At 37.3% G+C, this 18,492-nt stretch overlaps 1 protein-coding gene and 1 long non-coding RNA gene across 2 annotated transcripts in view; one reads left to right on the top strand and one right to left on the bottom strand.

Annotated features, from left to right (window-relative positions):
- The window catches only part of LOC309863853, a 199,793-nt gene that overhangs the window by 142,234 nt on the left and 39,067 nt on the right, over positions 1-18,492 (top strand). The window lies entirely within an intron of this gene.
- On the bottom strand, positions 1,882-15,348 carry LOC309863848 (alcohol dehydrogenase 1-like). The gene is made up of 9 exons (XM_082729087.1): positions 15,263-15,348; positions 13,048-13,149; positions 10,380-10,518; positions 6,258-6,345; positions 5,895-6,114; positions 5,501-5,761; positions 4,217-4,352; positions 3,212-3,350; positions 1,882-1,958 (listed from the first exon to the last, which is right to left on the bottom strand). Exons 1-9 carry the CDS (start codon positions 15,278-15,280, stop codon positions 1,934-1,936), a joined length of 1,128 nt encoding a protein of 375 aa, XP_082585213.1. The 5' UTR covers positions 15,281-15,348; the 3' UTR covers positions 1,882-1,933.

Genomic DNA, 18,492 nt, shown 5'->3' with positions numbered 1-18,492 from the left:
GACATGTTCCTCTATTTCCTCATTTTCTTTAATTCTCTGTGTTTGTTTCTTTGTCTTAGCAAAGACAGGTATGTCCCCTGCTTTTGAAAGTAGTGGCCTAATGAAAATGTCTTGTAGTGTCCTGCAGTGCAGTGTCCCCTGTTCACCAGTACCTAGCACATCAGGGGTGACCTCCTATGTATGTTGCATGCACACTACTATTGTGGCTGAGTTTTGTTTTCCTTCAGTCCAGTCATCTGTGATGGCTCTCTTTGCCTGTTGTGAGCAGGGTTTGGTCCCTGTGTTGTAAGTGGGCTCTTCTGGGATGCAACAATGCTACCAGTTTTTTTTTTTTTTTCTATTTGTGATTTATTAAGAATGTGTTCTATTACTGTTTTATTTTCTTTCTCATATTTTGGGTCAATTTGATAGCTTTTATATTTTATTTAAAACAGTTTTCACTGGGGAGGCCTGGGTGGCTCTGTCAGTTAAGTAACTGCCTTTGGCTTGGGTTGTGATCCCAGGGTCCTGGGATTGAGTCCTGTATTGGGCTCTGTGTCCAGCAGGGAGCCTGCTTCTCTCCCTGCCTCTGCCTACCACTTTGCCTGCTTGTGCTCTCTCTCTCTCTCTCTCTGAAAAATAAATAAGTAAAATCTTTTTTAAAAACCTCCAGTTTTCATTGTATTCTTTTGAAATTCAATTCTTCCTAATCTTAATTAATTGTTAATTTATTCTGTAGGATGTTTTGATTCTATAATAAATTTTTATTTGACTGATTAGTTTAAAATATTCTTTGCTTTATCTTCTCCCTCTTTTTAAAAATCCTAATTATTTTATTCTTTAAACTTTTTAGAGGTTTTCCATTTTATTTTTATGTTTATACACATGATCTCCAGTCTTAAAAATCATCCAACAACTTTGCTCTTATTTTCTCCATTTTATAGTGTGGCAGTTGATACTCAGAGAGGAAAGGACTTATGAAGGTGATAGAACTAACCTGTCAGGATCATATTTAACATAGTCACCTTTGGAAAACATTTTTTTTATGTGTTTTCTTTCATTCTTGGACCTTCCCCCTTTATGTCAACTGGCCATTCTGTGCCCAAATATCAGAAAGGGATATTGCAACTAAAATGATTATAAGAGAAATTTTACTCTTGGCTTCTGTGTTTCAAAAGTTGAAGGATTAAGGAGAGTGGAAATGACTCAAGGACAGATGAAAAATATAAGAAAAGAAGCAGGATAAGAGGACTTAAGTTTTTGCTTCTGCTCCAAATCTCTCAATCCCAATGAGGGAATGGTTATATTGACTCAAAGACTTTAAAAGGAAGTTAGGAGGCTGTAAATATGAAGGAATTCTTCTGAGAGGGTCATATACCTGCTACGTAGAGGTGAAGTTGGCAAGATTTTCCAAATGTGTTTTCGTGTTTGAAAGCAGATGGGAACTGTGGCCTGACATTTCATGGGTAAAGGCATATGATAATTAGGATTAGTATAGAAAATGGCTTACTGTGTCCTGAGTTAGACTTCCAAAGATTTATGACATCCCAGCATGTTGAAGAAGCAGCAAAATCATACAAACTCTTTTATGGCATGAAAGATACAGAGAAATTTGTGTATTACGGAGGCACTCTGTGGATGGAAACAAGGGATGACTCAATGACACTTTTATGGACTGGTGACAGAGGTCAGTTGGGTTGATAGGTATTATCAACAATGTCACCACTAAATCCCATCATCTCTCTTCTTAAAGTCATAGAATGAATTATATAACATCCGTTCTCTAAGAAGTTATTTTATTACAGCAACATTCAAGATGCATTATTTTATTTTGCACAGTTACACTACATTTCCATCTTTGATACTCTTCCTCTGTACTGGAACAATCAGAGAGGTGATACACGAAGGAATGAAATCCCCAAGGAGGTCCCTGCACCTTTTATCATCTGGGATCTCAGAACAGCAGGATACAGCGGATGCTGAAACAAAAAGTGCAGTAATAAAATGATTGATGTGCTTAAGAAACAGTGATTTCAGCAAAGCAATTTTGCACAGTACCATGTGAGGTTGCATTGCCTACTTTCTTCTCTATACCCCCTCCTGACCACCTTCAACCCAGTACACCTGTATGAAATATTGACTGATCATCTGTTTGGGATCATCATTAATATCACCACGTGGATATGGTGAAAGCAGGATCAGCATCAGGATCCAACATCAGAAAGGAAGGCCTCAGCTTTGAGCCCAGCTCCCTCAGGCTGCATGACCACAAAGACATCCAAATCCTCTGCTATAGCTTCTGATCAGCATCTGTCAATTCCAAGATCTAGCACTGTGTCTGAAGAGGAAAGAAAATAAATGCATTTTGGGGGGATTCCTTTCCTTTTAAAGTCTTTCTTCTGCTTGATAGATCCCCTCTCTGCATTCTCTGTAATCCGATTATAAAATTTCGGATGAGGTTTCTTGATTCTTCATTCCTGATTTAGATGGGCTGACATGCTGGGTCAAAACCAAGAAAGCAGTATAGTAAGGTAAAACTTAAAGACCTAGAGAAATTTTTTTTTTTTAAATCACTTAAACAGAAAATCTGTAGGTAGAGTTGGGGAAGAGAATATGAAAAGGAGATGTGTTTAGAATCAGAATGAGAAAATCAAAGCATTCATCACAGGAGTAATTCCCTATTTATTTATTATTGTTTGTTCTCTTCTGTGTATCCAGCACTTGGGAAAGTCCTGGCTAATATTTTACTATCACTAAATGAATATTGAAAAAATGAACACACTGAGTGAACACTCCATTCCTGCTAGCTGAAGCAGAGTGTCTATTTGTCAGAAATGACGTAGAAGGATTTGTGCTCTAGGTGGAGTCTAAACCTTGGCCTCTAAGATTCCTCACAAGATTGTATGACTCCAATCATATCAACTCATTCATTCTAGATTATGTCTCTAACCAGAAAAAAAATGTATAATTGACCAATGTAGTGTGGAGTGGTTCGTAGTATTATAATGAATTCTTGAACATTTCTTTAAAATAGGTCGATGAGGATATTTCCTAAAGAGGGACCTACAGGTAAAACCTTTTCTTATTCTGGTGACAGGAATAGGGTTGAGCATGTGAAAGATATTAAAGATCTAAATAGCCGTCTCTTTGTCACAAAACCACTTGGAAATGTTTGAGTAGTCATTTTCACTGTGAATTCAGGGTATAGAAGATCATCAAATAAAGCACTCACGTTTTTCCAGCATGGTACAACTCAAAAGCTTTGTGGAGTTGGTCAAAAGGCAACTGATGGGTTACTAATGGATCTATATTAATTTTATTTTGCAGGTAACTAGTCACAAGTTGGGGAATACAGTCTCTGGTTTTATAATCTGCAAAACAAAAAATTATGTCATGGAGATTTTCTTCTGAAAAATTAACATTAAACATGGAAAATAAATCATTTGTACATCAGAAACCATTGACTACTGTTATTAAGTGTGCTGCTCCAGAAATTCTGTTACCTAGAATTCCTTTGAAGAAAAACTGGGTCAATATTCACATGTTACTCAGTTGAAAAATGGTACTTTTAAACTAGAATTCTCTAGCTCAGTTCCTGGGCTTACCATGGCATAAACATTTCATCCTTTGTGTATTCACATGCATGGAGATGGCATTGGAAACTTAGTATCAGAGCAATGGGGAAATATGGGAATATTAATTGATTAAAGCTGTTGGTTGACATTGCTCATAAATAAAGGCTCTTCTTAAAAGATAAGAGCCGGTGCCAAAACACTAGGTTGATGTTATATATTTATAAATGATTTATATATATATATATATGTTACATATTTATAAATAATATATATATGAATATATAGAGAGAGAGCTTATATTTTTTATATATATGTAAAAAATATATATATAATTTATATAGTGTTATACAATTGAGAAGCTTTGCGGCTATAAAAGCACAAGAAACCCACTGGCATGGAACTGAGATTGACTAAATTATTTGAAACATTGGAAAAACCCCAAAACTATTTTGCAGGAGATAAAAATTATATTTGGACTTAAAAAACCTATTTAATTAAATTAACTAAAATCGATTTAACAAAATTTTCCAACTCTTGGAGAAATCTTTCCTACCATTATAATTCTGTTTCCTCAAGGAGAAGAATTTTGAATTCTATGTTTCTACAAACTCAAAGGGATTTCATGAGAGCAACCAACCAGCCCCTCCTAGTCATCGACCTACCTCCTAAGCATACTCCCTTCAACGTCCGTCCAGAGACAATCATTGGTGCAGACAGGGAAAGCTTTGAATTTACTGGAGCCACCCCAACGATCAGGCAGACACCATGGCTCAGGTGGCAGGATTCCCAAGCAGCAAGCTGATAATGATAATAATGACCATAAGCACCCTCCCAGGAGTAAGTGACAGCTACCACCAGAAGTGGAAGGAATCAAGTTCCTAAATCTTGCATCTCTTCCTGGCCAGATACTACCTCAACCTCAGTTTCAACACTGCCAGTGATGGGATCTCATTAGAAAATCAGCAGAGTTTAGTAGGAAAGAGCACAGACTGTGCTAGCTGGATGACCTGAGGTAAGTTACTTAACCTCCCTATGCCTCAGTTTCTTCATTGTAAAAAGAAGAAGAATACTACCTTACTTCATAGTGTGGTTATGAGATTTAAGTGATTTATCATTTTTAAAACATTTAGAACACTACCTGGGATATAATAAGGACCGTATATTTGTTAAATAAAATTGTCCACTAGCTATGGTTCTCTGTCTTACCCATTTGTATAAAATAAAACAAATATATACATATGGGTATGTGAAGTTTTATTATTATTTTTTTTTTTTTCACAGTTCTGCCAGGGACTGTTTTGTAGGGATGTTCAGTGTACTTCTTCACATTTAATTATTTTACTTTCTTCTCTGCTTTGTACCAGAAAAAGTTGACTGAATCTTTCTGTCTTTCACTTTTCCTCTGTTTTGTCTTATTTTCTCTTTCCTGTTATCTCTATCACTACCTTTACTTCCTTTATTTTTCAGTTAAGTACATTAGGTACATATGAATTATCTACCTGCTGTCCTCTAAACTGTAAGATCTGAAAGGTACATATTTTATTCACCCTTGTATCCCTAGAACATAACGCATTGGTGCATAGGAATTCATTTTTCAAATGAATGAATGGTTCTAATATAGGACCCATAATTACCACATGAGTTAAATAATGTTTATACTTAAATATAAAAGCATATATGCAGAGCTAAGAATAAAGAAAAGGGACTACTGGTATTGTGGCCTTTCAAATGTTTAAACTTTGTGTGCTACAATGACATATTTTTAAGTATATATTGCTTTTATTTTTAAAATAAATATTTTAGAGTGAATTTACATTCTTTTACACTTGAGGTCCACAGGTCCAAAACCCATGTTTAGAAGAGTTTGTATGTATCTACATGAAGATATTTAGCATGTTGCACCCCCCACATTAAGCATCTAATCACTGTGCCCCAAGCCCACGTACCATGACATCACTGAGTCCAATGGCCTCAAAGGCAAAGTCAACACCAACTCCTGTCATTTCCCTGACCACCTGCTGGACAGGCTTCTTGAGTTTTTGAGGGTTGAGACAATCAGTGACTCCTAACGCTCTGGCCCGGGGAAACTTCTCCTCATTGATGTCAACCCCAATGATTCTAGAAGCACCAGATGCTTTGCAGCCCATGACAATGGCTGAACCGATTCCACCAAGTCCATAGACCACGCAGGTGGAACCACGAGTGACCTACAAATTCACAGGACAGGTATTAGGAATCAAACCTGGGTGCACATGTAATCAAGAAAACAAACAAAAACAACCATTGAAACTTTTGGAAATGTATATAACAGTTGAACATTCACACAGGTAGCTTCCTCACCTTGGCTGAGTGCACAGCAGCCCCATAACCTGTGGGCACCTCACAGCTTATGAGACTGACTTTATCCAGGGGAGCAGCATCATCAATTTTTGCCACTGCAATCTCAGGTACAACAGTATATTCAGTGAATGTGCTTGCACGGAAAGAGTGATGAATCTTTTTTCCTTTGCAGATGAATCTGCTTGTCCCGTCCAACATTAATCCCGAAGAAGGCAGAACACTGTTTTGCAGTGACACAGACACAGGTGCAGGCAGGGCACAGACACATGGATTTGTAAAGACAGAATTGAGCCCCTTTAGTTACAGGTTAGTGCTTATACAATATCAGCAGTTTAATAAAAAAGTAAGGAGTAAGTTACTAACTCTTGCTTCTCACAGAAGTTTCCCTTGGGATGCAAGCAGGAGCTGCATTCTCTGCACTGTGGAATAATGAGTGTGAGGACTTTATCTCCTGTATATATAAAAAATAATAATACAAGCATTAGTTTGAAATACTTTTGGAACTGAAATACAATAGTATGTTTATAAATGTTTCATCAGATGGTTTGAAAACTTGCTGTGGGCAGGTTATGGCAGCCAGGGAAACACTGGCCATTTTTTTTTTCTTTTTAAGTTTTTATTTAAATTCCAGTTAGTTAACATACAGTGTTATATTAGTTTCAAGTGTACAATATACTGATGTAACACTTCCATACAGCACCCAGTGCTCATCACAGCAAGTGCCCTCCTTCATCCCATCACCTATTTAACCCGTCCTACTGCCCACCTCCCCTCTGGTAACCACCAGCTTGTTCTCCATAGTTAAGAGTATGCTTCTTATATTTGCAAACGACATATCAGATAAAGGACTAGTGTCCAGAATCTGTAAAGAACTTAGCAAACTCAACACCCAAAGAACAAATAATCCAATCAAGAAATGGGCAGAGGACATTGACAGACATTTCTGCAAAGAAGACAACCAGATGGCCAACAGACACATGAAAACGTGCTCCATATCACTCAGCATCAGGGAAATACAAATCAAAACCACAATGAGATATCACCTCACACCAGTCAGAATGGCTAAAATCAACAAGTCAGGAAATGACAGATGCTGGCGAGGATGTGGAGAAAGGGGAACCCTCCTACACTGTTGGTGGGAATGCAAGCTGGTGCAGCCACTCTGGAAAACAGCATGGAGGTTCCTCAAAATGTTGAAAATAGAACTGCCCTATGACCCAGCAATTGCACTATTGGGTATTTACCCTAAAGATACAAATGTAGTGATCCAAAGGGGCACGTGCACCCGAATGTTTATAGCAGCAATGTCCACAATAGCCAAACTATGGAAAGAACCTAGATGTCCATCAACAGATGAATGGATCAAGAAGATGTGGTATATATACACAATGGAATACTATGCAGCCATCAAAAGAAATGAAATCTTGCCATTTGCAACAACATGGATGGAACTAGAGCGTATCATGCTTAGCGAAATAAGTCAAGCAGAGAAAGACAACTATCATATGATCTCCCTGATATGAGGAAGTGGTGATGCAACATGGGGGCTTAAGTGGGTACGAGAAGAATCAATGAAACAAGATGGGATTGGGAGGGAGACAAACCATAAGTGACTCTTAATCTCACAAAACAAACTGAGGGTTGCTGGGGGGAGGGGGTTTGGGAGAAGGGGGTGGGATTATGGATATTGGGGAGGGTATGTGCTTTGGTGAGTGCTGTGAAGTGTGTAAACCTGGTGATTCACAGACCTGTACCCCTGGGGATAAAAATATATGTTTATAAAAAATAAAAAATTTTATTAAAAGCAAAAAAAAATAGAGTATACTTCTTGATTTGCCCCTCTCTGGTTTTTTTTTCCTCTCTTTGTCTTTGCTTGTTTATTTTGTTTCTTACATTCCACACAATTTAAATCATAACGATATTTGTCTATCTCTGATTGACATTTCACTTAGCATAATACCCTCTAGCTCCATCCATGTCATTGCAAATGGCAAGAATTCATTTTTTTTCATGGCTGAGCAATATTCCAGTATGCATGTACATATACCACGTCTTCTTTGTCCATTCTTTTTGGGCTATTTCCATAGTTCGGCTATTGTTAATAATGCTCCTATAAACATTGGGATGCACATGTCCTTTTGAATTAGTATTTTTGTATCCTTGGGGTAAATACCTAGTAGTGCACAATTGCTGGATTATAGGGTAGTTTTATTTTTAACTTTTTTAAAATAATTTTTTTTTATTGTTATGTGAATCACCACACAGTACATCATTAGTTTTTGATGGAGGGTTCCAAGATTCATTGTTTGCATATAACACCCAGTGCTCCATGCAATCCGTGCCCTCCTTAATACCCATCACCAGGCTCACCCATCCCATCACCCCCCACCCCTCTATAACCCTCAGTTTGATTCCTGGAGTCCACAGTCTCTCATTTTTAAATTTTTGAGGAACCTCCATACTGTTCTCCAGAGTGGCTGCACCAGTTTGCATTCCCACCAACAGTACAAGAGGGTTCTCTTTTTTCTGCATCCTCCCCAACACCTGTTGTTTCCTGTGTTGCACATTGCTGTTTTGACGGAGAAACCATATAGCCTGGTTTTAGAAATTACATTATTCTTTTGGGCAAATAATGGAAATTTGGGGATCTTTTTTATGGGGTGGATAGTTGTAGGTTTGCTTTTCTCTGCTCTGGAAATAGAATGATGAAACTAAGAGCAAACCTTAGAGATGTTATCTGATTTAACCCTTTTGTTTTCCATTTGAAGGATTTAAGCCCCATAGTGTAGAAACTTGGTTAGGACCCAGCTAGGTTATAACAGAGCACTTTTCATTGAGTGTGCCCCACGATGGCACACTGACCCATAGCAGCCTCTGACGTATTTTCTTTAGTTCCTAGATATGCTAATTCCAGAGAATAAAAGGAATCATTCTCCCTCTGCAGAGAGTTCTGGAGAGAATATTGATTATATTTGGATGCAGTCATTAGATAGCCCTCCTGGGCCTTAGGGTGACCGGCTGGATAGAGTCTGCGAAGAAAATTAATTAACACAGTCATCACAGACTTACAAAGGCCTGGTCAGAAGTCTACAACACTGTTTCTGATAACCCTTACAATTTTCTTAACAATGAAACAACCCCCACTTCGGCCTTTTGCAGAGTTTAGATGGCATTAAAATCTCTTGTAAATTTAAATAAGATGCAACTTAGCTTCACCGGCCCTTAAAAATTTCAAAGGTCCTGCATCTCAAATTCAGGAGAACTTTTGCTCTCTTATCCTTTCCCTCCAAATGCTCATTGTTTTCCACAAAACTTTCACTGGCATTTCCTCTAGCTAAGAGGAATTAGAGCATGTATCTCACCTGTTTGTATTATGTTTTTGGAGACATAGAGACCACGCCTTTTACTTTTGTCCCCGTGCTATGTCTAGTGTCAGATGCATGGTAGCTACTTCATAATTGTTTGCTAAATGAATTCCCTGGTAAGAGCTTCACAAGTGTCCTGACCATGCACTCTCTTAAATCTCTTTGTGGGCCTGGCTCCAAGCTGTGAGGTTCTGTAATACCTTGGTCTGTGCCATTCCCTTATTCTTTCTGTTCATTTCAGACATGCTACGAATAGCGATGTGAAGATCTGTTTTGATGGTCTGGTGAAGAGCATATACCTGCTTTCTTTGATTCTTTGAAATATCATTATCATCCAGTCAATGAAAATTCAAATTCTATATTCCAGTTGATTAGAACATTCATTTGTCAAACATTCTAATGCATTCTGACCCTGGGACAGGCATTGTGCTAAGCATGTCGGGATACAAATATATATAAGAAACAGTTTCAGTAGCTTCCAATTTATTTAGAAATACACTGGTCCTATCTCACACCTCTTTTAGCTATGGATATATGTTTGGCTCAGCTACTGCCCCTCTGGATTGCTAGAGAAGGCAGTAGGGAAACCTGTGACTCTTGGAGTCACTGGATACACTTAATATAATGATATGTGATTAGTCAGAAGAGTCTAGAGGCAAACCAATTTTTTTTTCACTTTTAATTTTTTATTTTTTATAAACATATATTTTTATCCCCAGGGGTACAGGTCTGTGAATCACCAGGTTTACACACTTCACAGCACTCACCAAAGCACATACCCTCCCCAATGTCCATAATCCCACCCCCTTCTCCCAAACCCCCTCCCCCCAGCAACCCTCAGTTTGTTTTGTGAGATTAAGAGTCACTTATGGTTTGTCTCCCTCCCAATCCCATCTTGTTTCATTGATTCTTCTCGTACCCACTTAAGCCCCCATGTTGCATCACCACTTCCTCATATCAGGGAGATCATATGATAGTTGTCTTTCTCTGCTTGACTTATTTCGCTAAGCATGATTTTTCTTCTCAAATATACGTTAATGCATTTTAAGTTCCCTCTCTGTGCAATAGTTGCTCTTTGGGAGGCTGTTTGTGGGAAGCGTTTTACGGCCCCACCTCCTACCTGGTTTCACCGAGCACACTCCTTTGCCAATACTCTCCACAATCCCAGCTCCTTCATGGCCTGGGATGAAAGGAAAGACTGCTGAGAGTAATCCTTTTATTGTGTGATCATCAGTACCGCAGATCCCTGTAGATACCATCTGCAGAGGAATTAAGTGAATAAGGATCACCTGGTTTGGAATTTTTCTTTTTTATTCCTTCTTCTTCTTCTTTTTTTTAATCTGAGACTGATTATTAAAAATTTTACATGAATCATGTCATTTCATCCCTATACCACTGTGCAGAGGAATACAGGGCAGATCTTATCATTTCCAATTTAGAGATGAAGAAATAGAGATTCAACGACTGAGAATGACTTGTCCAAATTTGCATGGCACATGTTCAGATCTGGAAATAAATTTAGGGTTTTTGAAATCTACTCTGTACATTTATGTCATCAAATAGTTTTGAAGTATGAGGGATGGTTGAATACAATGAAGGACTTTTTGCCCACATTATCAACAGCACTGCCATTGAGAAACAAAAAATATTAGGCTCATACCATGGAATGTTTATCCCCTGCTCTGGGAAAACCTGTTTTTTTTTTTTTTATTTTTTTTTTAAAGATTTTATTTATTTATTTGTCAGAGAGAGACAGCACAAGCAGAGGGAGAAGCAAGAAGGCTTCCATTGAGCAAGAAGCCCAAAGTGGAACCCAATCCTAGAACCCTGAGCTGAAGGCAGATGCCTAGCCAACTGAGCCACCCAGGCATCCCTGGGAAAATCTGTTTTCAGCATTTTAAACTTGTATGTTGAAAACATTCTTCAAATCAATAATGTAAGAATGAGTTTCAGTTAAAATTAACCATTGCAAAATTCAGTTGATATTGAGTTTTGAAACTTCTTACTTGATGGATTGAGTTTTCTTTCAGTTAATAGACTCAACCAAACTACATTGATCATAAAAATGAAACAGTTCATGTACCATGGTCCCTAAGTTACTGCCCTGCCTGGAATACAGCCAGAAAAGCATATGCCCAAGCATATTGACTAGTTTTCCAGTATGCGTAGTGGGAATGGCAGCATTTATAACTGGAACATTGGGAACAACCACAGTATATGATTGTGGCAAATAGCTAAGAAGATAACTCATTAGAAATACGCTGTGGTTTTGGTTTCCATAGAGCTAAAATGTCTTTGAGATGCTATCAAAGGCTTGAAGTGTTGTTTTAGGTAAGCAGCAAGCTAGAATCCCTTCATTAGGTTTGCTCTATCAGTTAAGAATATGCAGTTATTTTGGGGAAGTTGTCCATGGCATAAACTGGAGGTGGAATTGTCTGTGCTTATGAACAAATACAGTCCATAAGCTTGATTTTGTCTAGGGTTCAGTGTGATATTGCTCAGGTTCTTGCTGTTGCAACTTTTAATTTGGTGGATTGTGGATTTATTGTTTAGGATTCAGCTTTTGTGGTGAAGGAGCATGTCAGTGTAAGATCAGAGAATATTGGCTAATTAACTAGGAAACATTTCAGCAGATGGTGACACAGTATACAGTAAGCCCTAATTAAAAGCTGTTGGAAGGGATGATAAATAGAAAAATATAGCTTTGGAAGAGGAGTCAGTTACTAAACTCCTTTCTCTGTGTACATTCTGATCACTTTTCATTTTGTTCTTTACCATCTCTCTCTGGTGATATAAAATCTCTAGCGTAACAGCAGACATGGAGTTGATAATTTATTCTCCTGTTTTGTCTTTCACTGCCCATCTGTCTTTTCCTACTTTCCTCCTTCCCTTCACTGCCTTTCCCTTTGTCATCTTTCCAATTTCCTTCATTCCTTTTCTCCTGTAACCAGCCTCCTATACCTTCTACTTTGATTAGATATAATATGGACTAGAAGCATATGGATTTCAGTATTTGTTGTGTTCATTAAATCAGGTGTTGAATTTCCTGGTCTCAAATTTAAAGATAGGTGAATTTAATGTTTAATAAGATTTAAAGCAGTAATACTCCTAAAACTGGGTATTTAATGATTTTGTAAAATTTGAGATGTATTGATTGAGAGGAGATTTGAGAGTGGCAAGGAGCTTTTGACAGGTCAGTATTTTCCCATCCCTGGTCTCAGTTCTGTTCAATAATTGTTAACCCTTCCAAATCACTTTGGAGGCTATCAGGATGTCCCAGTGTGCATTTCTAGACTTTTTCAGACAAAATCTGAGATCACTATAATGTATGAGTCCAAAACAATAGAGATGGAAAATTAGTCTGTTAGCCACTGCATATTCATTTGTTGATATCAATTTTGTATCAGAGAAGTAGAGGGGAATAAACATCTTGTTCTCTTTCTCTCAAAAATGAAAAAAAGTTACTACTTAAAACACCTTCTAGGTCACATTGTGAACTATATAGGCCTATGATATTATATAACTTAAGTAAAATTTTCAATCCTGAAAAAATAATTATGGTGGATGAGTGAACTACTAGTATTTTACAAGTATTAAGAATATCTTAAACATTCATTACCTCTATTCATTTATCTTAGTTTTAAAATTTCTTCTTTTACTAAGAAAAGTGAACAGACCCCAAATCCAAATTCTATGCATATTATTTATATATGTAATATATACATGAAACAAAACAGGATTTCCTTACATTTACCCTCATAGATGAAAGTTAAAAGACTTAAATTTACCTTTATACGAACTTCCCCAGCCTTTGGTGGTTCAACTTGTACTTCCTCAATTGAAAGAGAAGAATTTGCTGTCCAGGCAATGGCTGCCCGGCATGTAATTATCTGTTGACATGATGACAATAAAGTGACATCATTGAGTGAAAAAAATTAACTTTCATCCTGATCATACAAATGACAGTTATTTGTTATAATTAGTACAAATATAAAAATCAAAAAGAAACAGAAGAAAGATCCTTGCAATTTCATGTACAACCTGTTGAAATTTTAGCATATTCCCTTTCAGTTTAACAACAATTTTGGTATAGTTGAGATTGTGTCTATAAGAATTTTATATTCTGCTTTTTTGCTAGTAACAGCCATCATATAGTGAGCATTTTTCATTTACTTGTAAGTAAGCATTTTCTCATGACTTCAAATGCTTTGTAATCAGAAATTTAAATGGCTACTTTATATTTCATCATTTGAATATGTCCCAATTTGCTTAATGACTATCTAGACATGTAATTATTTCCATTGTTTTGACTACTCTAAAGTATATTTTGATAAACAACTTTGTTCATAATTTTGAGTTGCCTGGTTTCCTAAAGTAACAACTACTTTGGAAAAGATAGAGACCTTTTTAAGGCTAAATTGATTTCCAAATTTCTTTACAGAAATGTTGAATAACTTGGCATAATTCCTAGAAGTATAAAAGGATATCTGTATCATCATTTATTCCACCCTCTTTAGCACTGACAGTAGTCATCCAAACCAAAGTATCTAATAGGTACAAAAAACTAGCTCTTTTTTTCACTAGTGTTTTTATTAAAGACTTTATTTATTTATTTGACAGACAGAGATCACAAGTAGTCAGAGAGGCAGGCAGAGAGAGAGGGAAGCAGGCTCCCCAATGAGCAGAGAGCCCAATGTGGGGCTTGATCCCGGGACCCCAAGATCATGACCTGAGCTGAAGGCGGAGGCTTAACCCACTGGGCCACTCAGGTTTTCTCTCTCTGTTAAATAAATAAACAAAATCTTAAAAAAAAAATACCAAGAAAAGAGACAAATGCCAGAAGAGAAATTCAAATAAAAAGATACAAAAAAAAAATTATTTCTGGGATGCCTGGTTAGCTCAGTTTGTTAAGTGTCCACTTCTTGGTTTTGGCTCAGGTCATGATATCATTGGTTATGGGATGGAGCCCTGAATCGGGCTTCTTGCTCAGCCAGGAGTCTACTTGAAAGATTCTCTCCTTCTGCCCGCATCTCCCCACTTCACGCTTGCTCTCTCTCTCAAAATAAATAAATACATCTTTAAGGAAAAAAAAAAAGGAAAAAAACATTATTTGTTTCAGGATGAAATAATTCTGCTTTTACCTACTGAACTCAATTAAAAATGTATGAAAAAAATCTTTTGTAATTTCAAAATAATACACACTCAAGGCAAAAAACTTGGAAAACTCAGACAAATGTAAAAAGGAAAAAATGCAGATCTGATCTGGCATTCAGCTATTACTATTTCAACATTTTAGGGTAAGTCTTTCCAATTGATATTCCACGTGTGTCTGTGTAATCATACTAAGGATACTGTTTTATGGTCTGTTCTTGAAGTTTGCTTTATAAATGTTTTCCAGGTAATTTAAAATGATCGCTGACTAATATATCATTATTTATTTAATCAGTTTCCTAGTATTTGACATATCTGCTTCCGGTGTTATGCTTTTTTTTGAGAGAGAGATTTAAAGAGAGAGAGAGTAAGTACAATTGTTGGGAGGAGCAGACGGAGAGGGACAAGCAGGCTCCATGTGGAGTGCAGAGCCCAACATGGGGCTCAAACCCACTCCCCCAAGATCATGGCACGAGCCAAAATCAATAGAGGCTTAACTGACTGAGCCATTCAGTTGTCCCTCCAGCGTTATACCCTTTAAAGCAATGTCACAGTTAACTTGTTTATAGAAACAACATTATTATTTCTTTTAAATAAATCTCTGGGTCAAATGATAGACATGTTTTTAAGATATTTGATACAATATTGTCAAACTACCACAAACTATAACTTCTAGCAAGTTATTTTCCCACCAGGGATGTTTGGGTTTCCACAGGTGGGAGACGTTAGGTATTATCACTAAAAATCTTTGCTAATCTGATTCGAGAAAACGGTGTCTTAATTTTGTTTCAGTGTACGTTTTTTAGATAACTAATGAAAATGACATAGATCTATTTGAAAGGTAGCACTTACTTTGCCTGAAGTGTCCATGATGAATTTTCTTTCCTTGGTGCCTTACAGGTATACCCGAGAGAAAGGCACTTCTTTGACTGCTCCTGGACAACCTAGACAAGTATTTATACTGTTTGCATACCAAAAGTCATTAAAAATAATTACATAATCACACATCAACTTGGGGAAAACCAGACAGGCGAAGTGATTAGCAAATAGGTGAAGGTGAAAGTCAGAAAGGAACATGGGAAAGTGATTAGGGAGGCAGTGGGTTGAAACAAGGATGTGAATAAGGAGAGCTTGAAAGGTAGGAATGCATGAGAAAGCAATGAAGAGACTATTAAAATGTGAATCAAGTGATAGTAACTAAAAGGAAGTTCAATTACTAATTAGTTAACAATAAGACTTTCTGGAATGTCAGTTACATGAAAGGTATTGCTAGATCCAGACAAGGAAAGTATAACACTGGGTCTCTGGGAGTCAAAAAAGATGGAAAAGCATAAATATGATAGAAAGAACTCCAAAAATGTAGCAGTTTCTCTGCCACAAACCTATTACCTTGACAGTTCACAGCTACTAAACTTTGGGTAGGAATGGAAGTGAGAGTAATTTGGGACGAGCTTCAGTAATTAGTAGCTCCCTAGTTTGGAGTTTTTCTGGCAACAAAACTCTCTTAACCCCCTACTTAGTTGTTTATAAGTTTCATTTGAAGGGTTTTATATCTCCTAATAATTCAGAAATCCTCTCAGGGTCGTGACCCTAACTACAGTCTTATCATGCAGGGTAGGGACTTGCCATTCCCCTAAAGATATTCTGAAGCTCTTGCTGTAAAACTTGGATCAGAAACGTCCTGGACTAGGGTGGAGAGACTCAACTTCTTTGTTCTGAAACTTGGCCAGAAGAATGCTCTTTGGAGGCATGTCAAGTGACTATGCTTTATCTAGGGAGGTATCACCTTTCTGGGCAAGATGGCACAAGAATGGAGGTTCTTGGATGGCGTTGAAGGAATTTAAGATTGTACATTCTTCTCTCTCCTTAAATAAACTTTCTCTGCAATACCCTTGTCATGAAGCTTTCTGCATCCATGCACTACGTGTGGAAACTACACATTGTACCTGGTCAGCAATGCTTGGATGATGAGATTTCAATATTGTCTGAGAAGACTGACTGTGACTTGAAGTGAACGAATGTTCTGATGTGAATGATTTTTTTCAGAAGGACCAGTTTGGGTTTGTCTCTCCCATAACATCTTGCTAAAGGCTAAAACATTAGGAAGGTTTTTTTTTCTTCCAAGTTGCCTACATTTAGAGCTTCAGTGGGCATGTGGTCTGAATCCTGAGATGACAGGTGATAACTTACAATGTAATTGCTTTTCTACAAGATCTATCTTCCAAATCAAGGATGGTGGGATCTTCATTGCTTCCCAATCCCCTCCACTCAGTGAATTCCATAGTTCTGGAACATCAATGAACTATTTCCCTTCTGGAACCCACTTTTTGTACTAGGGTTCTTTTATTTCCAAATTACTGAAACCCAACATGAGCAAACTTAAGGCAAAGGAGGAAAATGTTGACTTCACAGAAATCATGAAAGGAATGAACAAACAAAGTCAAGGGCAGGAATGCAACTGGGAATAGCAACTAGAATCAATTCAACTTCAGTAGGATTTTCCCTCTTCCTTATGTGAGGCAATGCAACAAAATGGTTAACAACATGAACACTAACACTAACAATCCGGCATTCAATCTTAGCTCCATCTCTTATGTGCTGGGACATAAGGCAGGAAATTCAACATCTCTGTACTTCAGTTTCCCCATCAATAAGGTGAGGATGACTGGACCAGTTTCTACCTCATCGGTTTGTTATAAACATTAATTAACAAATGACAGTTGTTTAGAACTGTGCCAAGTACAAAGCATGGCCTATATATAGGTATTATCTATTATTATTTTTATTTTTTTATTATGGTGTCTCTGAGCACTTTTATTGCCTCTTCTCAACACTGTCTTTCTTTTGCCATATAGTGGGAAATATGGCCACAAAAAACCCACTTAATTCTTAAATCTAACAATTGCAACGAGAAAGTTCAGATCTGTCTGTCCTCTTAGGTTCAAAAATGTAAGGGAGTCTTTCCTCGCTCAGTTTGGGTCAGGTGCTCACTCTTGAACCAATGAAAACTAGCCCATGCTGTGCAGGTGTGGAAGAATTTGGTAGTTGTTTTCACAGCCATGTTGATGAATAGCTGAAGGTTGCTGGGGAAGATCACAGGGCTGATTGGCTCCATTGTAAATTCTGGATCACCAAGGTGAAATGAAGTCTCAGTAGTGCTTGGCAATATATCATTTTCCTAGCCAAACTGCTGTCCAATTTCCTGAAATAAATATCAGTCTTTCAACACTTGTGTCAAATATCTGACCATTATCCCACTCCCCATTTTTTTCCATCCTCCTTTCCCTCTAGAGATGAACTTACAGCACACTGAAAATTCACCCAGTTGTTCTGGACAAAACCCTCCCCTTTCTATATTCACTTCATTGACAATTCCTGCCAAATCTACCTCTGATATATTTCCCAAATTTGCTAGTGTTTAATATCTTACTCTCTACTCTAGAATACAATTTCTATAAGACTTGGGACTTTGAATCTCAATATTTTTTCCTCTCTTCAAAGTAACTGGAATGATGCCAGATACATAGTAGGAACTCAGTAAGTATTGAATTAATGAATTAAAGTGAGGTTATCAGAAAAGAACTTCCTTGGATGTCTATTATGTAATCTATGTATAATGCAGTCATCCCTACTCATCTTTTTCTTCCCTATCATGTGTCTCTCTCTGCTTGGGAAACTCAATGTTACTGATTTCTTCTGTCAGTGTAACTTGTCAGCTTTTTTTTTTTTTTTTATGATCTTATTTTTTTAAGTAATTTCTACACCCAACGTGGGACACGATCTCACAACCCTGAGACCAACAGTCACACACTCCATTGATTGAGCCAGCCAGGCACCCCAACTTATCAGGTTTTTAACATAGTCATCCCTTTCCCACTAAGAAGAAAAGCAGAAACAAACTTTCCATTTCCCATATCTCTTTCCAACTACTACTGGGAATCAAGATGGATGTTTATGTGGCTTTCTGAATTGAGGGTTAAGAGTTATAGGCCAAATACTATTAATCTGGCCTTCTGGTTATTAGCTTTGAGAAATTTTAATTATCCTGGGTGTAATTGGGACTTTGCAATTTGACCAATTGG

Source organism: Mustela nivalis (genome assembly GCF_964662115.1).
Source record: "Mustela nivalis genome assembly, chromosome: 4".
NCBI lineage: Eukaryota > Metazoa > Chordata > Mammalia > Carnivora > Mustelidae > Mustela > Mustela nivalis.
This window is presented reverse-complemented; position numbering and strand designations above follow the sequence as displayed.